Source organism: Lithobates pipiens, unplaced genomic scaffold (assembly GCF_037356315.1).
Source record: "Lithobates pipiens isolate NorthernLeopardFrog02 unplaced genomic scaffold, aLitPip1_a1.2 Scaffold_16, whole genome shotgun sequence".
NCBI classification, from domain to species: Eukaryota; Metazoa; Chordata; class Amphibia; order Anura; family Ranidae; genus Lithobates; species Lithobates pipiens.
The window spans coordinates 104,619,156-104,643,622 of NW_027507748.1; the positions used below are offsets into that span (position 1 = coordinate 104,619,156).

At 42.6% G+C, this 24,467-nt stretch overlaps 2 protein-coding genes across 5 annotated transcripts in view; one reads left to right on the forward strand and one right to left on the reverse strand.

Moving 5' to 3' along the window:
- Positions 1–24,467, reverse strand: part of CMSS1 (cms1 ribosomal small subunit homolog) — a 483,211-nt gene that overhangs the window by 44,735 nt on the left and 414,009 nt on the right. The window contains exon 1 of one of the 4 annotated variants that reach the window (XM_077480197.1): positions 18,083–18,137. The exons of 2 other annotated variants lie outside the window; for them this stretch is intronic. In XM_077480197.1, the coding sequence (XP_077336323.1) occupies positions 18,083–18,122 (40 nt within the window). In that variant the 5' untranslated portion in view covers positions 18,123–18,137. Of the gene's footprint in view, positions 1–16,590; positions 16,690–18,082; positions 18,138–24,467 lie in introns of those variants that run through there. One more of the 4 variants, XM_077480198.1, reaches the window with a different exon arrangement.
- Positions 16,835–24,467, forward strand: part of FILIP1L (filamin A interacting protein 1 like) — a 407,450-nt gene continuing 399,817 nt past the window's right edge. The window contains exon 1 of the mRNA XM_077480193.1: positions 16,835–17,048. The gene's annotated coding sequence lies outside the window, so the exon portion shown is untranslated. The remainder of the gene's footprint in view (positions 17,049–24,467) is intronic.

Sequence of the window (24,467 nt, forward strand, 5' to 3'; positions counted from 1 at the left end):
CTTGAGGAGTATCTGTGAGTGCCAAGCTAGGGTTTCAGAAAGGATGCAGGGGTGACACTTGAGAACGATACTGCGTGAGAAGATTGGAAGAGCTCAGGGGATCCAGTGGCTATTGGATCTGTTAGTCTAGTGAAAGACTGGGATCTCAGTTGAGTGAAGTTCTACAACAGGAGGTTGTAGAAGAAGTGGAGGATTACATTGCATCAATCTACCTTGCATTACACCCACTATGCCTTTTAATCCACTCTACACAAAAAGATGACAGCGGTCCCTAACTCATCCCCAACTCTGGAGGTCACCATTAGGCCTCAAGGGGTCTGGGCCCTTGCTACACATTATACTTACCTGCTCTGTGCAGTGGTTTTGCACAGAGCAGCCCAGATCCTCCTATTCTCGGGTCCCTGCAGTTCTCTCCATCTATCTATTAAAGAGGAAGTAAACCCTTATGAGTTTACTTCTTTTTTCATTCCCTGCAAAGGCAAAGCATAATGGACTACCATGCATTGCATAGTAGCCCATTATGTGTCACTTACCTGACACAGGAGCCAGCAAAGTCACCGCTGTCCCCTGTAGTCCGCCGCATCCATCTTGTTGGTGGGGTCTCGCAGCTCCGCCGCTGTCATTCGGCGAAGCCGCGATGACGTCACTCCCGCGCATGCACACAGGAGCCGAGACGCGCGGCATCTTCGTTATCGAGGATGCCACGCTCAGTGCGCCTGCGCACCGCTGTCTACGGCGCATTCGCCGTAGACAGCGGTGCCCATCTTCGGGCAAATATCTCCTAAACCGTATAGGTTTGGGAGATATTTCTTGGACCTACAGGTAAGCCTTAATCTAGGCTTACCTGTAGGTCAAAGTGGTTTGTAAGGGTTTACAACCACTTTAAGTTCTTGTGGTAAAACCAAGGAAGCTTGGACTTCTGAAATGTATCAATGCTTTACTAAACAGGGAAAAAATCTGCACATACAAACTGTAGGATGTACAGTACAACACAATTCATAGCTTACAAAAATGTAAGCATGTACAATATGTACAAATTAAGTAAACTAAACAATTACTAAACTTAGGGGTCAAGATGTCCTCAATGGTCCTTTGCTAAGTCCAAATCACAAAGTTCTCCAGCTCCTCACATCCATGTCTTCCTCTTTCCTTCTCAAAACACATCTCTTCCCCTGTCCTAAACACATGTTTTTTCCCAACACTCCCCAAGCCCCTCCCACCCATTATCTGCATACACCAACTTACCATCCTGCCTCAGTTATTTACATATCAATGGAGGGGGAAGGGTCTCCGTAAACATATGCTGTTACTAAATCTAAATCTATATTATTGCAATAAAGTCACTATACAAATGGCCATAGCAATAAAGTCCCTCCCCCGCGCACCTGGCCCCTCCCTCCTGCCGAGTTGCCCCACACCCAGCAGCTTGCTATGGGGGCACCCGAGCTGAGCCGCTGCTATGTGTGTCCATTCAGACACAGAGCCGTGGTTCGGTCCTGTCCTCCCTCTCTCCTCATTGGCTCACTGACTTTGATTGACAATAGCAGGAGCCAATGGCGCCATCCTGCTGTCTTAGCCAATGAGAAGGGAGAGTCCCGGACAGCTGAGACCCTCGTGCAACATCGCTGGATTGAGATGGAGCTCAGGTAAGTATTGGAGGGGCTGCTGCACACAGAAGATTTTTCATCTTAATGCGTAGAAATAGGATTAAAAACCTTCTGACTTTATAACCACTTTAAGTAAGTCTCCACTCCACTGAAGATTTCAACCTCTATTCATGTTCAGGTCAGTCTAAGATTTTGGATTTTCTTCCACTTTCAGCCCTAGTTGCAATGGTCATTAGGGCAAACAGAGATGGTAACTCTCTCCAATGGGGAGACAGACAGCAATAAAACAAACTGAAAATGGTTCTAATCCCACTCACATTAACCAAAACTAACGGTCAGTGTTTTTATTAGCTAAAAACATTCAGGAGCAACCACAATTGAAAGGGCTAATCGGGACAGTCTTGAAAGGCCAATCAACAAAATAATTAAAACGTTCAATGAGATAAAATCATGTGCCGATTAAACAACATATGACGGATGAACAATTATCTAGACATCTCCTTGCATAGATGGAACAACTGCAAAAGCATGTTCCTCACTGTGACAGTACCTTAAGCAACAGTCGGCGGTGGACTGGCTTGATAGGGCTGTGCTGCAATGGCAAAACCTTCATGTGTTCCTGGATGTCACAGGGAAGAGGAAGCCAGCATGTGCAGAGCCAGATGGACAGTGTGGAACCTCGATCGGTTCCCCAATGATGTGTGGCGGAATGATGGAGCAGCCAGGAAGAAAAGGAGGGACTAAGAGGCAGCTGGAGCAGTCACCGACCAGAGCTGGTGAATGGGAACACCTGAACGTGATGTCATACACTCAGGGAATGCAGGTCCAAAACGAAGCTTGGAGCACAACAGGTGGAGAGAAAACTAAGGAGAGTAGAGATGGAAGATAGCTGTCGTCTTAACTACGTGCAGGGCCGCCATCAAGGGGGTACAGCCCATATATTTGTAAGGGGCCCCAGCGTCTAGAGGGGCCCGGCCGACTGGCAGGGATATGAGAAGGCAGGGTCGGGTGCAGAGGAGCTCTGTGGATGCTCCTGTATCTGTGGGAGTCGGAAGGCTACTGCTCTGTCATGAGCCGACATTGGACTCTTTGCTGCCACCTCTGGCCATTTCCTGTATGTGCACCCCTCTGCATATGGAAACAAAAGCTGGGACTAGGACCACCTTAAAAGTAAGGGCAGCTGTGTGTGTGACTGTGTACATGCCTGTGTGTACATGTCTCTGTGTGTGTACATGTCCCTGTGTGTGTGTACATGTCTAAGTGTGTACATCTGTGTGTGTACATGTCTCTGTGTGTATACATGCCTGTGTGTATACATGTCTCTGTGTGTGTGTACGTGCTTGTCATATACACATGTGAGTGGTGCTAGGAGTGTACAGGTGTGGGGGGGGCTCAGAGCGTACAGGTTTGAGAGGGGCTCAGAGCGTACAGGTCTGAGAGGGGCTGAGGCACTGAAGGACTTGGTGGGATGGCTAGTGGGCAGATTCGGTGGAACGGCCAGTGGGCGGGACACTGGGGAATGTTGGTGGTCAGGCTGGGGGGGAGTGGGGCCCAGGCCTAAAGCTGTGTAAGGGGCCCCACAATTTCCGATGGCTGGCCTGACTATGCGTATCGAGGTGTCGCCCTTCTTTAGGTCACGTGACAGACTGCAAATGGTGTTTAAATAGGGCGGACTGCGGGAAGAATCACAAATTTAAAGGAACCATGATTGGTTTTTCCACCGTAGCATACCTCCATCGTTTAAACAACCTGATGACAAAGGCTTATTGTACATACACTACAAAAAATTTGACAAAGACAAGGGAATACAAAAAATAAGCAGGATGGACAAGAAAACAATGGATAGAATATGAATTATATATGAATATATATATATAATGAAATAAAAAAAATTAATATAAGGATTATTAAAAAAAAAATTTAAATGATAAAAATAAATAAAAATTCTAAATATTACATTTGAATTACTAATAAAATAAAATGAATAAGAATAATAATTAATAATGATAAGGATGATTCTCAAGAAAATAAATTCGATACAGACCATACTTTGTATGATAGCCCAAAGTACATAATCACTAAAGATTAATGATAATAATAATATTCGTGATAGAACCAGGCAAGTTAGTTAGTTAATTACCGGTAATTCAACGATTCATTCGTTTCCGATTAATGTTCCCATGGTTCATAGTATCAAAACCCTAATTGGTGTTTTATCTATTACCATGCATATATTATAAGTATATGGATGAAAACATTTAATAAAAGATATATTGGTGATTGGAAGCCATGTAGGAATGGACAAGTGGTGCCCAATACAAAACATCCTTCATGTATGTTTACTATGGTGGTGACAGGTCAACAATAACAGAAGAGGTCTAGAGCAGTGATGGCGAACCTTGGCACCCCAGATGTTTTGGAACTACATTTCCCATGATGCTCTGGCACTCTGCAGTGTAGTGGAGCATCATGGGAAATGTAGTTTCAAAACATCTGGGGTGTCAAGGTTCGCCATCACTGGTCTAGAGGATACTATGAATGTCTAGCCCTTCGTTCAACCCATTGGGAGGTAGAGAGGCCAGTTTATAGATCCAGAATGATTCTCCTTTGCACAACAAGGAGAACCTTTCATTATCAATCAGAGAACCACCCGGGATGCATTCAATGGCCACAACCTTTAGACAATGGATGTTTTTAGCATGATAGGTTTCGAAGTGGTCGGGGGACACTATGTTCATGAAGTCCCTTTTGTATAAACTGTTGGTGCTCCCCTACATGTTTTCGTAAGGTTTGCATCATACGGCCCACGTATAACAATATTGCGCGGGCATATGAGTACAGACAACCAGAAGTCAGACAGCCCCTTTTCTTACACTGTAAAATACCAGTTCTGTTGTCGAAATAGGACCTAATGTCCATAACTCTCTCCTTTCGAAATTCTTACTTTTGCTCAGAGCAACAACGTTCTTTAGAGTGTTCTTTTGAATGTGATCTGTGGTGCTGGGGGTAGGATAGGTCCTATTTTCGGATCCATATGCAGAATATGCCAATGTTTCTTAACAATATTCTGAATGGAACTATATTTGCTGTTATATTCGGTGACAAACCTAATTGTGTTGACATCTGGCTCTTTTCGTTTCATGAGAGGCGGTACAGATTTCAAAAACTTGTCACGAGCTGTCTGCACTAATTTTGCTGAGTATCCCTTTTGTAGGAACTTGTTTTTTTAGGCACAAACTTTGTGATTCATACGCCCCACGGTTGGCACAGTTTCTTCTTGTGCCCCGTACACACAGTCGGATTTTCAAACGGAAAATGTTCGATGGGAGCTCTTTGTCGGAAATTCCGTCCATGTGTAGGCTCCATCGGACATTTTCCATCAGAATTTCCATCACACAAAATTAGAGATCTGGATCTCAAATTTTCCGACAACAAAATCCATTGTCATAAATTCTGATCGTTTGTACACAATTCCGACGCACAAAGTTCCACGCATGCTCCGAATCAAGCAGAAGAGCCACGCTAGCTATTAAACTTCATTTTTCTCAGCTCATCGTACGTCACCACGTTCTTGACATTCTGAATTTCCGACAAGATTTGTGTGACCGTGTGTATGTAAGACAAATTTGCGCCAATATCCGTCAGAAAAAATCCACGGATTTTGTTGTCGGAATGTCCAATCAATGTCTGATCGTTTGTACGGGGCATTAAGCTTATTGTACACGGGTTGCTGAGACAACCTCCTCAGAAAGTTTTTTTTGACAGCTTGAAACCAGCCTTTAAAAACACCCATTTAGCTGCGTTTGCATGCCACGTTTAGCGGCGTTTGGCTGCATTTGCGTCTAGGAGCGTTTATTTTAGATAGCATCATAGGACCCTCCCAAAGCCCAAAAAAATCTATTATTTAACTATTTCAGCCATTCTGTGAGACCAGAGTGAGTAGCAGCAGCTGAGAGAGCAGCAGTGTACTCGTATCTACCTCAATTTCGGTGCTTTTACTGTGGATCCCATAATGAGCATATGTGAGGAAATACTCCTGACGTTGCTGTTGATGAAGCTGGAAAGATGTCGGAAATTGCATGCGAGGACCAGAAACCCTAACCCTAACTGGAAACCCTAAACCTAAACTTGTTCTTCAAGGGGAAAACCCTAACCATAACCCCCTAACCCTGATAGGAAACCCTAACCGGAAACCCTAACTTGTTCTTCAAGGGGAAAACCCTAACCCCCTAAAGGAAAACCCTAATCCTAACGGGAAACCATAACCCTTACCATAACCCTAAACTTGTCCTTGTAACTTGTTCTTCAAGGGGAAAACCCTAACCCTAACTCCCAACCCTAATGGGAAATCCTAACCCTTACCAGAAACACTAACCCTAATGGGAAACCATAACCCTTACCATAACCCTAAACTTGTTCTTGTAACTTGTTCAAGGGAAAAACCCTAACCCTAATCATTGTCAAAGCTACCTAGAATTTAACATGAGGGAAAAATGCTATTAAAAAAGCCAGATATTAAATTTCATGCAACTATGTTTGATCAAGTTGGGGACGAAGCTCAATGGTGGGGTCATCTGGCAGAAATCTAGCAACCTTTAGGTCAAATTCCAATTATACTTTGGCTTACAGCAATGCTAGTGGTGTATTGGACTGGATCATGGGCTCATTAGGGGTATATAAATGGTCTATGAAGCATAGCAAGTAATTACAAGTCTTTAAAAACACGTCTAAATGCCAGTACCACACTTAGCTGCGTTTTGCGCCTGAAACGTCGGAAACTTAAGCGTCTGAACTAATTTTTCTGCCTTCAAAGTAAAACCTCTAAAAACGACATCAAACAAACTTGTGTACATGTACACATAAGATAACATTGGATGAGTTCAGGGGCAGCTGAAGAAAGCAGCCAACTGCCTCTGAATGTCCGTTTACCAGCAGCAGTGTACATGAGGTCTAAGCCTTTGAAACTGTCCACTTGGAATGTTGTTTATCCAAGAAGGATGGTGGCAACTCGCATAATCAAAGTACGAACTGCCACTGGTGGGTTTGCAATTGAGGAGCTCCAGAATAACTATACACAAAGTTGCGCTGACTATACGTGAAAACTGAAGTGAAAAGAGTAATAAAACTCAATACAAATTCTATAAAAAATACAAATAAATCAATTAAAACATCATGTGAAAAATTCAATCAAGAAAAAGGGAGTCCTTGTAATTTAAAAAATCTTAGTTCCAACTAAAAACAATGAACAGGAAAATCAGTCCTTTTCACAAATTCGGTGAAATCTTCCTGACTCTGCCACTATCGCATCCAGATCTGAAAAAGGTTTGACTCTTACCGCAATGGGTGGCCTCCAAACCAACAGAGTCGTTAGCATGAGCAGACAGCCCTCTGCAGGGTTCTTTTGTGTGTATTCCATTCCGACACACTACTGAGGGCGTGAGTACGTGCGGTTCATTCGAAGGTTACCAGCCTGGATCGAAAAGTTCCGGAAACCGTCGTACGTCCTGCTTCTCCTCTCGGTAACCGTAGAGAAAGGCAAGGTGGCCATCCGATCACTCTGAATACCTGGAGTTATCTAAGGCTCTCCAATGAATCATCAGATACCGAGGTTTTTCAATACACAAACCCAGCAGGCCACAGTCCACAAGTGGGGCCTTCAGACAGCATGCAGAGGTCTCTCTCACTGATAGCAAACAGCTCCTGGAGCTGTTCATGCTGTCTGAAGGCCCCACTTGTGGACTGTGACCTGCTGGGTTTGTGTATTGAAAAACCTTGGTATCTGATGATTCATTGGAGAGCCTTAGATAACTCCAGGTATCCAGAGTGATCAGACGACCACCTTGCCTTTCTCTACGGTGACCGAGAGGAGAAGCAGGACGTACGACGGTTTCCGGAACTTTTCGATCCAGGCTGGTAACCTTCGAATGAACCGCACGTACTAACGCCCTCAGTAGTGTGTCGGAACGGAATACACACAAAAGAACCCTGCAGAGGGCTGTCTGCTCGTGCTAACGACTCCGTTGGTTTGGAGTCCACCCATTGCGGTAAGAGTCAAACCTTTTTCAGATCTGGATGCGATAGTGGCAGAGTCAGGAAGATTTCACCGAATTTGTGAAAAGGACTGATTTTCCTGTTTATTGTTTTTAGTTGGAACTAAGATTTTTTAAATTACAAGGACTCCCTTTTTATTGATTGAATTTTTCACATGATGTTTTATTTGATTTATTTGTATTTTTTATAGAATTTGTATTGAGTTTTATTACTCTTTTCACTTCAGATTTCACGTATAGTCAGCGCAACTTTATGTATAATTTTTCTGATTTGACCCATAGCTTGATATTTGATGGTTTTTAGTTGCAGCTTTTAGGTTTGCCCCAAGCGCGATATTTTTGTTTGTTTTTTATATTATTTGAGGAGCTCCAGAATGTCTGTTCTGAGCTGAAAAAAAACTTTTTTCTCCAGGATTAACAACTCCTGTATTGTGTTCTGAAGTCCGGAGGCTTCAAGAAACCTTGGAAAGGATGAGGCCTGTAACCAAATGTCGATGTCTAGGAGATCAGCACGCTGGGTGGGCAGGTGTGCACAGCCTTTATAATTAAGGGGCTGGCTACAGTTCATGGCTCCCAGGAGACAGAGGCCAGGATATGGGCCAGTGCAACAGTGTCTGCGAGAGTCCAAGTCTTCTGAGATGGTCTGGAGCCGTGTTTTTCATACTTTTTTCAGTCAAGTCACCCTGTAGAATAGGCCTCCTGACAGCAGCTTCCCATGCGACCACAGTTCCTCTCTCTGGAGACTGGCCCAGCAGTGCTCTCTCCTGCTGTCCTCTCCTGCTCCTCCTGTGTCTCCTGTCCAGAACACCTCTGCGATTTCTTGGAGGGCCCTGTCCGCACCAGAACCCAGGCCCAAGGTCACCCCCCTCTTCCAGACAGGAGAGCTCCTTATAAAGCCCTGACAGCACAGCCTAGCACTACATATCCAGCTCTTCCACCCAAGTCCTGACCAATCCAAGTCGGTGATTGGTCAGGGCTCCTTAGAACACCCCAGGTGGCCCTACCTTCCCTCCAGCCTCTCTTTCTAGAAAACACTCAATCATTCTAGAAAGAAGTAGGAGGTCCTAGTGATGCTACCTGTGAGTCACCCAGACCTATACTGAGCCATCCCCAGTCCAGATCAAAAATACACACCCAGGCTTGTCTACCAGCCAAACCTGGACATTTATGGACACTAAACAAAAACTCACATAGCACACTAGAGGGTGCTACTTAAGGTTTGACATGTTGGGTATCTATTTACTCCAGTGGCAGGCCGCTGGGATCTCCAGTGGCAGCAGGTGTTTTTTTTTTTTAGGGGGGGCAAACAACCACCCATCCCCCCTGAGCTACACCCCCAGCGCTGTTTGCCGGTCGATCCAGGGGACTTACCTCATCATACCCGGTGGCAGGTAGCGTGGGGCTGTGGCTCAGTTCCGAGTGTTCTCTCCTCCATGGCGGCTTCCAGCTCCTTCCCTCCTCCTCCTAGGCATCCAATAGGATTGCCTGTCCTTTCAGCCAATCGAGTGACTGGTGTCAAACCCCGCTTCCTGATTGGCACAGGAGGAGGATCAGTGTTACAATAGCGAATATTGATTCACTGTTGTAACACACATGGGTGGGATCAGAGCGCACTCTCTGCGACCCGAGCCCATCCTATAATGAAACCTATTAGACCCTCTGGCTCTAATCCGGGCTTCAATAAAACAGCCCCTCCGGATTGGAATGCATGTGTCGGTGTCCTGAAAGGGGCCAGACACATGAATAGGGGAGGCTGCGATAGACAGGGAGGACTGGCCACCCGGCAACCTCGTCTTTTATATTTTACCAAAAATATGGGTATTTATTGCATTTTTTTCCCTAAAATTCACTTCTGCGTCTTTTACAGAACTACCACTGTTTTATTCTCTAGCGTGTCTGCTTTCAGAAAATATATAATGTTTGGGGGTTTTATGTAATCTTCAGACCTAAAATGCTTTTTTAAATGTGTGGAAATTATTTTTTGCAAAAATGGCTCTGGCAGCGAAAGGGTTAATAGACTGCTTGTGAAACACACAAAAAAGGTGCTGGCTTGAGTTTTAAATCTGTCATTTAATTATTTTTCTATTCATTACATTTCTAAAAATTAAATGGGCTCAAAGCTTTATAGGCAATTCCTGAAACGGTAACTACTTATTACTGGAGGTGTGGCACTTAACAGGCATAGTTCTCAATAGGCAATAAATGCCACAAAACTACAACCCCACATAATCCCATGTTATTGGGCCCTCAGTGTTTTTTTTTCTTTAACCCCTACTTGAGAATTTTACTAGTGAAAGGCCACTTAACAACTTAACTGGAAATCACTAAGTAACTGTCACCAAGGCAAATAAATACTGAGGTCTTCTAAGAAGAGTCTAAAAGAGAACCCTTCTGTATCTAAAACGGTCACTTCACCGCTGAGGTCCAGCAAAGGAATGCGGCCCAGCAGAGAGCAGTCTGCTGCAATCCTTGGCACATAGAGATTTAATGAGTTGTGTGAAAAATAGCTGCCCTGTCAGTGGTTGATATATGTGACCATCTCAACAAATCTGACAGCTCTTTTTATGGCCACCAGCTAGACTTCATCAGAAATAGTAAGGGCCTGGTCACAACGATCCCTGAAATGATGTACATCCTGTATAGTGGAAATTTTCATGTCTAAAATCATGTTTTTACAGTGGTACACATGGAGCTAAAACACAGTATACAGTATGTCTTCCTTCATAATGCAAAGTGCAGCAATCCACAAGAACACAGAATTAAATTACTTCTTTATTTACAAAATTGCTTTCCAAGTCCATGTTTGGGAGGTTTCCCGTTACTTGATATGTGGGTCAGCACACAAAGCAAGGGGTGTTTGCCCATTGTGGAGAAAAGCAGCTGACAGAGATACTCCACAAAGTGTTTTCAGTACTATTTGTGTCCCCATTAGAGAGAATTCTTCTTACTTCCTAGTTCAGTGACCACCATTAATAAAGTATATACTCTCCAACAGAGACAGTGTCAGAAATAAATGCAAAGAAACAGAGGTTCTAACATCTTCATGGTCTGAAATAAAATAAAATGGCTTAAAGTGGTTGTAAACCCTTACAAACCACTTTGACCTACAGGTAAGCCTAGATTAAGGCTTACCTGTAGGTCCAAGAAATATCTCCTAAACCTATACGGTTTAGGAGATATTTACCTGAAGACAGCCACCGCTGTCTACGGCGCATGTGCAGGCGCACGGGGTAAGCCGCAGATCGCGGCGATATGCCGCGAGTGTCGGCTCCCGTGCGCATGCGCGGGAGTGACGTCATCGCTGATCCGGCGAATAACAGTGCCGGAGCAGTGAGACCCACCAAGAGGATGGACGCTCGGAACTACAGGGGACAGGAGCGTGTCAGGTAAGTGACACATAATGGACTACTATGCGATGCATAGTAGTCCATTATGCTTTACCTTTGCAGGGAATCAAAAAGGAAGTAAACCCATCAGGGATACAAAATAAAAAACTAGCCTTTACTGCAATATTCACCTTCAGTCCAGAGATTTCTTTTACAGTACTTTAGTTCATACCACTAGATGTTCTCAGTCTGATGTTCAGCATCATTCAAGCCACCCCCTCTGAGCCCAGGTTGTCCAGGACCCACCCCAACAAGTACCGTCCCATATCATTGCTGTCCCATAACATGAAACCCCTGAGGACGCATTATCATGCTAAAACAGGTAGGGCGGAGCTTGTAGGGTGACATCACGTCGCCATGCTATGGTTCGGCCCTGCCCCCTCTTCTCTCCTCATTGGCTCACTGAGTTTGATGAACAGCAGAGGAAACCTTTGGCGCTGTGCTGCCGTCTCAGCCAATGAGAAGGGAGAATCACGGGCAGCCGAGACACTCCTGCAACATCGCGTGATCGAGATGGGCTCAGGTTAGTATCAGGGGGGCTACTGCACACAGTTTTTTTATCTTAATGCATTAAGATTAAAAAAACCCTCTGACTTTACAATCACTTTGTTATACCACAGCCAAATGGAACAATAAACCAAAACCAAAAGAAACACAATGCGGCATACCAAGTGCTTCACATTTTACCCTATAGGTGATAAGCAAAGATAATAGGGATGAGGGAGATATAAAAGGGGAATGAAGGACCTCTGAGGTATGCTATATTAAAGATAACTCAAAGCCACAAGGGATGAGGAGCATTTAGAAGGGGATCATCTACATCAGTGGTCTCCAAACTGTGGCCCTTTGCTTGCCTTTATCCAGCCCTTGGGGCACCATTCCTCCACTGACACCAATGATGGTCGACCGATATGGGTTTTTCTCTGGCCGATGCCGATATTTAGAAATCATGGTGGCCGATGGCCGATATATGATGCCGATTTTTTTGGGCCGATATGTTAGGCCGTTTTTTTTTTTTTCCTTTTTTTTTTATCCCCCTTCATCTCATAAAATCTAACAGACACCTTTCACACTGGAGCGTTTTTCAGGCGCTTTTGGGCTAAAAATAGCGCCTGTAAAGTTCCTAAAAAACGGCTCCCCTGCAGTCTGTGTGAAAGACAGAGTGCTTTCACACTGAGGTGATGCACTGGCAGGATGTTAAAAAAAAAGTCCTGCAAGCAGCACCTTTGGAGTGGTGTATGCCGCTCCTCCACCACTCCTGCCCATTGATATTAATAGGCACCACTGCCGAAGCGCATGCAATGCGATTTGGCAGTGGTGCTTCACGGGCGCATTTAACCTCTTTCCCGGCCGCTAGCTGGGTTATATGCGCCCCACTAGCATCCGAATAGCACCGCTAAAATGATGGTAAAGTGACGCTAAAACTAACAGTGTTTTACCATCAACGCCTGCCCGCTCCTGTGTGAAAGCAGCCTTCATAAGTGATACAGAAAATTTCTTACATTTAAACATTTATTAAGCAAAACAAACCTCCAATCAGTTTACTTGTATGTACGATTTAGATTAAAAAAAAAAACTATATATTAAATAAAAACAGGTAGTCAAAAGTTTTGGACGAAAAAAAAAATGGGCTTACTTTACCGTTTTAGTTATTTTTTTTTTTTTTTTTTAATCATTAGTGTATTTTTTTCCTCAAAAAATTGCATTTGAAAAGACCTCTGCCCAAATGTCGTGTGACATAAAATATTGCAACAACTGCTATTTTATTCCCTAGGATCTCTGCTAAAAATATATATATATATAATTTTTGGGGGGTCTAAGTGATTTTCTGGCAGAAAATACAGGATTTTTACTTGTAAGCAACAAGTGTCAGAAAAGATTTAGTCTTCAAATGGTTAAACTGAGAACTCTACACACAGAGTAGAGTTCATTCATCCAAGTGTAAACATTGTATCTCTTTACTCTTTTCTTGGCAGACTGCCCAGAGAGGAGGAAAGTCGCTTCTATGAAGACTCAGGCAACTTGCATTGACTTCTATTACAGAAGTAATTTGCAAGTCGCGCTGTAGTTCTAAATCGGCCTTTTTATCAGCACAATCGGCCGATGACGATTAATTAAAAAACAGCAAATATCAGCCGATATATCGGCCGGCCTCTAGTACTATTCCTCCCACTGACAGCAATAATGGGGCACAATTCCTCCCACTGACACCAGCAACGGTGCACTATTCCTTCCACTAAAACCAAGGATGGAGCGTGGTTTATTCCTGCTTATGCTGGGGCATTTTCTACTCTCAGTGGCCACAGCCTGGCCCTCTAAAGCCTGAAGGACAGTTAACTGGTCCTTTGTTTAGAAAGTTTGAAGACCCCTGATCTACACGACTGTCACCAAGCAAACACATACTATGAATAAATGTCTACACAAACTTTATTAACCACTTGGGATCCGCGCTATTGCCGAATGACGGCATTAGCGCGGACCTAGATTTCCGGGACGACGTCTATTGACGTCGTCCCGGTTACGAGCGGCCTGCGTGCCCCCTGAGGGGCGCGCGCGGCGCGCTCTGTAATCGGCGAGTCCGTGAGACTCGCCTGATCACCGATCCGTGTAAGGGGTCGATCCCGACCCCTTATCACGTGATCAGCTGTCAGCCAATGACAGCTGATCATGTGATAGAACGGAGCCGGTAATTGGCTATTATTCCTCCTCGCGCTGACAGCGCGAGGAGAGAAAAAAAAAGCCGATCACCGGCGGCCGTGATCGGGACATCAGTCCCGATCACGGCCAGCAATGCAAGGCACCACATGCCACCTGCCAGTGCCCACCTGCCTCCCGCAGTGCCATCCTGAAGTAGAACTAAAAGTAAAAGTAAGTGCCCCCCGTCTGTGCCCATAGTGCCCACAGTGCCACCCACAGTGCCACCCACAGTGCCACCCCACAGTGCCACCCAGTGCCACCCACAGTGCCACCCAATCTGCCTCAAAGGTGCTGCACCCCAGTGCCGCCCATCAGTGCCCAGCAGTGCCGCCCATCAGTGCCCAGCAGTGCCGCCCATCAGTGCCCAGCAGTGCCACCTATCAGAGCCACCTATCAGTGCCACCTATCAGTGCCCATCAGTCCCATCTATCTGTGGTACCTATCAGTGCCCATCCGTGCCACCCATCCGTGCCACTTATCCGTGCCACCCATCCGTGCCATCTTATCTGTGCCCATCTTTGCCCATCAGTGCCGCCTTATCTGTGCCCATCGGTGCCGCCTTATCTGTGCCTATTAGTGCCGCCTTAACTATGCCTATCAGTGCCCACCAGTGCAGCCTATCAGTGCCCACCAATGCAGCCTATCAGTGCCCACCAATGCAGCCCATCAGTGCCCACCAATGCAGCCTATCAGTGCCGCCTTATCAGCGCACTTCAATGAAGGAGAAAAATGACCCGTTTGCAAAATTTTATAACAAACTATTAAAACATGATTTTTTTTTTTTGCATCTTTTTTTGTTTGTTTAGCAAAAAATAAAACTCCGAGCTGTAACTAAATACCACCAAAAGAAAGCTCTATTTGTGGGAAAAAAATGATAAAAATTTAATTTGGGTACAGTGTTGTATGCCCGCGCAATTGTCATTCAAAGTGCATCAGCGCTGAAAGCTGAAAATTGGTCTGGGACTGAGGGGGGTTTAAGTGCCCAGTAAGCAAGTGGTTAAGAGTCCCCAAGTACACTTTTTTTTTACATACAGTACATTTAAAAATGAACAGTATGTCTTCATATTGCATTAACTTGTTTACAGCCATACACGATACAGACTATGGGAGATTGACATTGCCTTGGAATGTCACTCTTGGCCGCTTTCAGTAAAAAAAGGACAGAAGAGTTTTTCAATTTATGATAAATGAAGCAGGTAGGTGACTGCTTATGTTTAGCCTATCGGCAGATTTCGTAACCCTGCAAACACCTCTGGCCCTAAAAAAAATGCAATTGGTGAAGGTTTGATGGTCTGATAACGATTTCCCATAGTCTCAGCATGCAACATCTATAGGTACCTTACCGACATGAGATGATCTTGAGTGTCATCTCAGGTCTATGGGTCCCCTTCAATTTACTTCCTGCTCACACAGATTTGCTCCAGGACACCATCTGCTATTATTTTTTGTAATAATTTAGATACGAAAGATCTATCACAAAGGACCACATAGAGTAATCAGACTTTAGAAAGAGAAATAATATATAAACACAAAGTTCAATCAACTTTTTGGATTGCACCCCATAATAAAAGACCTTTGTTCCATGCAATTATATATATAATAACAATGAATGGTTTTATCATGCAAGTTCAAATAAAATAACAGAACAAGGGGCAACTTGGTTCTCTCTAGAAACTTTGGCATTGGGGCTTTGTGGCCTTTCCACACATTTAGGGAAAAGCACAAACCAACATGGCAATAGTCAGGGGATGGGATATTAGCTTGGGGGTTAGTTCACAGGGTACAATTCTTAGTTATACTGCTTTTTTGTCATGTTATATATGCAATAAACAGCATTTTAAACAAGAAAGCAAGAATCTGAATGGCTGCTATGAACACAGCCATGTCACTTCTTTACTCATACCTTTAAAAATGTAGATTTATGGAAGGCCTTAATAAATAAGGCATTACTGTTTCACAAAGCTACTTACCTGAACAGAGGTTGTCCCAAAAAGTTTGAGAAGGTATGGCATAGTTGGGTCTCTGACTCTACTACCTTTACATGAGGCGGGTCTGCTTTTGACACCTGGTCATGAAGTCTGTCACCCAAATGTGCTTTGAGTACTAGTTTACATCTTGGTGCATGGCGTGAGGTACTGGACGGCACACCTGTAGGTCCTTCACTGTTATTAGGCATTGGTTGTTATGAGGATACTATTGTAATATCTTAGTCATACTGCTCTCTTACAGAGGTATACAATCTGTGGCTTGGTCACCACTCCTGGGTGGCATTGAACTGGGGGTAAGGAATTTTTAAAATTTTGTACTGTTTTATTACTGGTTGCACCAGTAATTGCGTTTTTGTGTAATGTTTGCTTTGGTATTTTTGATACATTGTTTTGTACTTTTGATTGCAAAACCAATAAAAATAATACAAAAAAAAAAAAAAAAAAATGTGGACTAAGGCTAAGCACTACAGAAAAAGATATACCAGCTCTTCAATTTCTCTCCTACAAGGTGCTTTGCTCTAGAAAACTCTAGAAACCAGGTCTATAAAATATATCTTACAAAACGGAGTTACTAGATTTTGTATTAAACAAAAAATGCAGTCAATTTATGTTAATGCATAAAAATGAGAACATTCTCCAATTTATTTTTTCCTCAATTCAATTTAAAGGAAACTGTTATATCCAAATAGACGGCTTCCTGGGCTCACAAGAGCTAGTCTTGGCAGGGATAGGAGATAACGGAAATTAACACATTTTTGCTAAGTCACACTTGCCGTGAATCATTCCACACTCAAGTATCGCTGAATTTTAATATAAGAACGCGTGATGGAGTGTCAGGGCCTATCTATAGATGTGATATTACCATTCCTCATTCTTTTTCATCCCAGGGAGAACAATGCAGGTCTGAAGTAAAATGTTTGTTGTTTAGAAACAGATGGCTAACTGTATTTTATCCCATTACAGTACAGCTCTGCCTGGCTGGATGTCTCTGTGGATACAGCCAAGCACCAAGGTCAGCTTTTTGACAGGGCCATCTGCCTACAGTGTGAACTATAAGAGGGTGGGATATATTTAGAGCTTGGGCCAATGAAGAGCTGAGGACCCTAGTGACTTTCCAACGCAGCTCTCTCCAGACTGTGGCTGCCACACTTTGGTGCTGAGTACAAGGCTAATAACACTGGGGAGGAAAGAGTTAAGTGCAAAGCAGTGTCCTGTTCTCCATCGCTGGTCAGAGATCTCACCCACTGGCTGTGTACCTGTATACATGGATTTCTCCATCTGGTCACCTGAGATCCAACTATATAGAATCTGCAAATAGGGGTAAGTCTGCCAAATTAATTTTTTTGCAACAGTTTATTGAGCACAGTTTAAAAATGTTATCTGTTATAATCCAAAGGTATAGCTATGTTTAGCAGTAGTGAGAAGCACTCCGACTAATATGCAAGACATTCTAGGACTTCTAGTTCCCCAATAATTGGACAGGATATCTAGTGGTTGTGTACTCCTGTTCAGTGCAGTCATTTTATTCTATGTGACAGTAGGCTGGAGTCATTTGTTGTCGTCAGTTGCTAATCCGTGGTACTTAATCTCCTTTGTTCATTGATTACTGAAGTGTGCAAAGTGCTGGATTTACGTTAAGGCGCTGATATGTATATTCAGAAAATATGGGATATGGTTAACATAAGATGATAAATATTGCAAAAATATTTGTTAAAATGTCACCGAGTGGAAAACTGCATGGGAAAGACATTAAGAGGAAACCTGGCACTGGAAGTCTATATGTGCTGCAGAGGCTGATCAGTATCAGAAAAGCAGCTTTGCTGGACTGGAGCGTGAAATGTGAGATTATCTGCACGGTTGCAGGATACATTGATTCTCTATGTCCATATGCAGGTAACAAAATACAGCAAGAAGAGAGACATATGTTCCCTACTGACCTTAATTCACTGGGTTAAAAAATACATGATCCACTGTACTTCACTGTAATCCATTCTATGGATGACGAAGGAAACAAAACAATGCAGCAAATCACTGCAGAGACTTGTAGATGCTGGCTTACTGCAAAGAGTAATAATTATGTGTGCAAAATGCAGTAGCCCAAGGCAACCAATCTGAAGTCATCTCTTGGCTGATATTGCTGCATTAACTGAAATGTTATTGGCTGCAATTACTGTACTTTAAACATGACCTTTTTTTATGTATAATTTTTTTAGGTTACTCTGCTTAAGCAGAAAAAGTATTATTTCTTATGTGGCTGTGTCCATTACAACTTCTTTTTAACTTTGAAGTGTCCAATACCTAGTTAATGTGCCATCAGAATGGTGGGAAATAGACATGTAAAATACAATTCTTACCTTCCCAGCACATGTGACACTTTGATGCAGCTAAAACCATTGCACATCTTTTTCCAGCAGCACATGAATGTGATGTGCTTTTGGAACCTAATCTCATAAAAACTAGATAATGTCTGTTTTTTTTCTCCAGTAACCAATCAGATTTCTGGTAGCGTAGCCACAGCTTGGTGTGGTTAACAATTTATTTTTCTGTTTTTATTCATGAGGCTTGCTTCTTTATCTTGAAATTGTGTTTTGATGTATATAATAATTTTTTTTTAGGGGTTGCTGCTGTATATCAAAGCCCTTTAAGTGTAATGCCCTGTACATACGGTCTAACTTTCCGATGGGAAATGTGCGATCGGATCTTGTTGTCGGAAAATCCGATTGCGTGTGGGCTCCATCTGACTTTTTCCGTCTGAATTTTCGACACACAAAGTTTGAGAGCAGGATCTAAAATTTTCCGACAACAAAATCCGATCATTTAAATTCCGATCGTGTGTATACAATTCCGGCGGAACAAAGTGCCACACATGCTCAGAATAATTTACGAGACAAAAGCTATTGGCTACTGCCCTCTTTATAGTCCCATCGTACGTGTTGTACGTCACTGCGTTCTGAACGATCGGATTTTCCGACAACTTTGTGCGACCGTGTGTATGCAAGACAAGTTTGGGTCAAAATCCGTCTGAAAAAATCTGATGGATTTTGTCATCGGAATGTCCGACCGTCTGTACAGGGCATTACTCACCTTTTCGTGAAAAAAATATATAACAAAAAAAATTATATATACAGTTATGCTCATAAGTTTACATACCCTGGCAGAATTTGTGATTTCTTGGACATTTTTCAGAAAATATGGATAACACAAAAACTTTCTTTCACTCATGGTTAGTGTTTGGCTGAAGCCATTTATTATCAATCAACTGTGTTTACTCTTTTTAAATCATAATGACAACAGAAACTACCCAAATGATCCTGATCAAATGTTTACATACCCTGGTGATTTTGGCCTGATAACATGCACACAAGTTGATACAAAGGGGTTTGAATGGCTATTAAACATCCTCACCTGTGATCTGTTTTCTTGTAATTAGTGTGTGTTTATAAAAGGTCAATGAGTTTCTGGACTCCTGACAGACCCTTGCATCTTTCATCCAGTGCCGCACTGACATTTCTGAATTCTGAGTCATGGGGAAAGCAAAATAATTGTCAAAGGATCTATGGGAAAAGGTAGCTGAACTGTATAAAACAGGAAAGGGATATAAAAAGATATCAAAGGAATTCCGAGAATGCCAACCAGCAGTGTTAAAACTCTAATCAAGAAGTAGAAAATGAGGGATTCTGTTGAAACCAAACCACGGTCAGGTAGACCAACAAATATTTCAGCCACAACTGGCAGGAAAATTGTTCGGGATGCAAGAAAAACCTACAAATAACTTAAGGTGAAATACAGGACTCTCTGAAAACGTGATGTGGCTGTTTCAAGATGCACAATAAGGAGGCACTTGAATAAAGATGGGCTGCATGGTTGAGTTGCCAGAAGAAAGACATTACTACGCAAATGCAACAAAGTATCACAATACGTCAAACAGCAAAGAGGCCTCAAAAGTCATTTGGCGTGTTAAGACCAAAATAAAGCTTTTTGGCCACAACCATAAATGCTTAATTTGGAGAGGAGTCAACAAGGCCTATGATGAAAGGTACATCATTCCTACTGTGAAACATGGATATGGATCACTGATGTTTTGGGAATGTGTGAGCTACAAAGGCACGGGAAATTTGGTCAAAATTGATGGCAAGATGAATGCAGTATGTTATCAAAAAATACTTGAGGAACATTTGCATTCATCAGCCAGGAAGCTGCACATGGTAAGTATTTGTACATTCCAACATGACAATGATCCAAAACACAAGGCCAAGTTGACCCGTCACTGGCTACAGCAGAATAAAGTGAAGGTTCTGGAGTGGCCATCTCAGTCTCCTGACCTCAATATCATTGAGCCATTCTGGGGAGATCTCAAACGTGCAGTTCATGGAAGACAACCCAAGAATTTACAGGAACTGGAGGCTTTTTGCAATGAGGAATGGGCAGCTTTACCATCTGAGAAGATAAAGAGCCTCGTCCACAAATACCACAAAAGACTTCAAGCAGTCATTGATGTTAAAGGGGGTAATACACCATATTAAGAACTGGGGTATGTAAACTATTGATCAGGGTCATTTGGGTAGTTCTTGTTCTCATTATGATTTAAAAAGAGTAAACACAGTTGATTGATAATAAATGGCTTCAGCCAAACACTAACCATGAGTGAGAGAAAGATTTATGTGTTATCATTCATAGTCTCTGAAAAAAGGCCAAGAAATCATAAATTCTGTCACGGTATATAAACTTATGAGCACAATTATATATTTTATATATATATATATATATATATATATATATATATATATATATATATATATATATACACACACACACACACACACAATTGCTGCACAAGCCATATTGTAATGTAATGTTTTTAAAAATACCTTTTTTCCCCACTTTGCAACTGTTGTAATTTTCTGTAAAACACAATGCAATATGACAACCTGGACACATACTGTACACTGTGGGTGTACAGTACGGCTCCACTCAGCCCGACACTATTTGTTCTGGGTGTGAGACAGGAAGGTCTGGTTTCACAGCCGAAACACATTGCTATATACTGTATGTACAATTTATACAGCACACCCAGTGCGTGCACATGTTAGTGAAGAAAATAGTTTGTTCGGGCCAGCTTGGCCCAAACTATTTAAAGTGAAAGTAAACCTGAACATCAGCTTTAAATACTTCTAAAAGGATGCTGACTCTGCAGCTTTTGTCATCAGAACAAAAAAAGTGCACCAGGTGATTATAATGAGCTAGTCAGTCCCATTTGGAATCAGTATCCAAAGGACATCATGAAAAAGGTAGGACTCCCTGTAATGTACATTTATAGCCAGAGAGAATTGTTGTTTTTTTAAAGTGGAGTTACTCTTTAAAATAAAACTCACAAATGCAAACCAAAAGAGTGCTAAATGATAGTCTCAAGAGTCCAAAAGTCCTTTATTAATATCACAAATATGACAGGAACACAAAAGGAAGCTGGCAGATTTAGGGACCAAAAATCCCTGTTAGGCCCCTTACACACGAGGGCTCCATTCAGCAGGGAATCTGTCCGCTGATCGCCGCTGAACAGGCGGATGGGTGTTTCGTGTTCGTTCCACCATGCAGAGCCCCCTCTCCTCTATCGGCAATCGGATGAAAATGGACCGCCTGTGCATTAACACCCGACTGCCATCCAGTCCACCAGATGGATGTTTTTAGTGCATAGGATTGGATCAGATGTTGGCATTTGTAAAACGGACACATGTCTCTTTACACCAGCCGCTCCATAGAGGAGACTGAAGGGTCAGATCGGGTCCACCTGTCAGTTTTTCAGGTGAACGCGATCAGACTAATCGGTCCGCTAGTATGAAAGGGGCCTAACTGGGGCTACAATGGATACAGGAAATATATTGCTCTTGTGTTGAATATTTTTTTCTTATTTCTTGTTTTATTTAGCCCCAATGAAGGGAGATTTTTGGCCCCCAATACGCACTGGATCCAGTCTGTGTTCTTGTCATATTTGTACTACTTTTAGTGGACTGTTAAAACAATTTTATGGTGCTATTTTTTCTTATTTATGCATGGATTCAGATGACCCCCTTTGTCTTGGGGGTCTCCTGCTTTTGTGAAGAACAGCTGAATTTAAGTCATTAGGCTCAACCAATTATTTCTTTTGATGATTAAAGATCATCCAACGCTTCACCTCCATCTCCGCTTGAACTAAAAGTGAACCTGTGTCCTTTCACACAAGATTGTTTGCTGCCTTAAGACTATCCATTTTACCAGAACTTAGTAACCTACCTAAAGCACAAGGTAAAATGTGAGTTCTAACCCAATGATGTCACTAATTTATTTTTGCTAGTCTGAACAAGTTTATTAACATGCCTATCTGAATTCAAAGGAAGATGAAGGGTGGGTGAAAGGTCAAAGGTTAAATAACTAAAAATGACGTGGGAATTTTAATTCAGAACACTATTTAGGAAGTGGCAGATAATAGATGCTCTGGTTACTCACTACCAAACACACACTGGATGATTATCCATCCTTATGTTCAGTTTAAGGGGAAAACACTGCGCTACAATTTAGTATATATGGAAAGAGGCCTCAACAGCCAAAAACAGCAGCCAACACCAAAAAACAAACAAAGTTCAACAAACAAAACAATAAAAACAGTGTAGCGCTTCACTAATAGATGTGGTCAGCATAAATTATATGGATAAAAGCAAAAATAATATAAATAAAAATGCCTAAAGAAAAGTCCAATATTAGCCACACATTCCACTATGTAGCCGGCCCAAGGGTGGCCGAACGGTCACAGAGGGGGGAGATTGGACTGGGCGGATGTATTCATGCGAGTCTGCTTGACTGTAACATCAGAGAAGAATGGATAAAATACTTCTTACCGACTTAGTTGGACTCATACAGTCATATGACAGTTGAGTCTAGAAGGCTTTAGGTCACAGTTTGGGACCGAGGAGTACGAAGAGGAAGGTCTGTTGAGCTGATGGATGAGCTCAAAACGATTGTAAGCCCTGTGATGGATCCTTTCAAATGGAACGTCAAGGGTGTATGTAGTCAAGCTCAGACGTAGCCCGTTGTACTGATGCTCCAATCCCACCCAGATAGAGAGGGAGACGTTGTGGAGGTTTAAGCCAAGAAAACAGAAAAAAGGAAAAAAGAAAAAAGGCTCCACATGGTGCAGGTCAGATGATATAAAAAAAAGTTTGATTTATTGAAGTCAAAAAATAATTAATGACTTAGTGATCACATAGACAGTCTAAAATAGAGATTAAAAGCAATGTAGGGTGCCAACAGCTCGCCCAACGCGTTTCGACATATGTGTCTTCTACAGGCCCATCTGACCTGCACCATGTGGAGCCTTTTTTCTTTTTTCCTTTTTTCTGTTTTCTTGGCTTAAACCTCCACAACGTCTCCCTCTCTATCTGGGTGGGATTGGAGCATCAGTACAACGGGCTACGTCTGAGCTTGACTACATACACCCTTGACGTTCCATTTGAAAGGATCCATCACAGGGCTTACAATCGTTTTGAGCTCATCCATCAGCTCAACAGACCTTCCTCTTCGTACTCCTCGGTCCCAAACTGTGACCTAAAGCCTTCTAGACTCAACTGTCATATGACTGTATGAGTCCAACTAAGTCGGTAAGAAGTATTTTATCCATTCTTCTCTGATGTTACAGTCAAGCAGACTCGCATGAATACATCCGCCCAGTCCAATCTCCCCCCTCTGTGACCGTTCGGCCACCCTTGGGCCGGCTACATAGTGGAATGTGTGGCTAATATTGGACTTTTCTTTAGGCATTTTTATTTATATTATTTTTGCTTTTATCCATATAATTTATGCTGACCACATCCTTATGTTCAGACTTTTGGCAACATCTGAATTTCCCATTCTTTAATGGGAAACCTCATGCCCCGTACACACAAGCGGATTTTCCGTCAGAAAAAACTTGGATGGTTTTTCCAATGGAATTCCACTCAAGCTTGGCTTGCATATGCACAAAACTTCTCTGAACTTTCGATCATCAAGAACGCGGTGACATACAACACTACAACCAGCCGAAAAAATTAAGTTCAATGCTTCCGAGCATGCATAGGAATTTTGCGCATCGGAATTTCCACAGTCGATCGGAATTTCCAATTGGAACTTTTTCCAACCAAAAAATAGAGAACCTGCTCACAATCTTTTGCTGGCTGGAATTTTGCCAGCTAAACTCCGATGGAGCATACACACGGTCGGAATTTGTGACCAAAAGCTCACATCCGACTTTTGCTGGCAGAATTTCTGATCGTGTGTATGGGGCTTAAGTTGCGGTAACATTTACCACATCATGATTTTATCAGCTATTCCCCTTGGAAACTTGCTAGACTGGATCCTGCTTGCTCATACCACTCCTCATTTGCCCATGCCACCAGTCAGTCTTTTAACTAGCTGCATATTCCCTTTTTAACTTATGCTAAATAGTTCATACAAATGTGAAAAAAACTGATGGTGAATGCATACAAAATTATCTATGATAATGTGCCTGCTTTTTTAAATGTCTGTTATTATGGATTGGTAACAGATGCCGTTTAATGTTACAGTTTTACAAAAGCTAGTAATTGATCATTTATGGCTTCTGACACCAAATACTGCAGTGAATTTAAACTTATTAGTACATCAATGTCCCTCCCTGTACCCTTCCCAGCATAGATTTCTCTAACAGAAAGAAGAAAAAAAAATGTAAGGTGTGCTCGCCATTGGAGCTGTTCA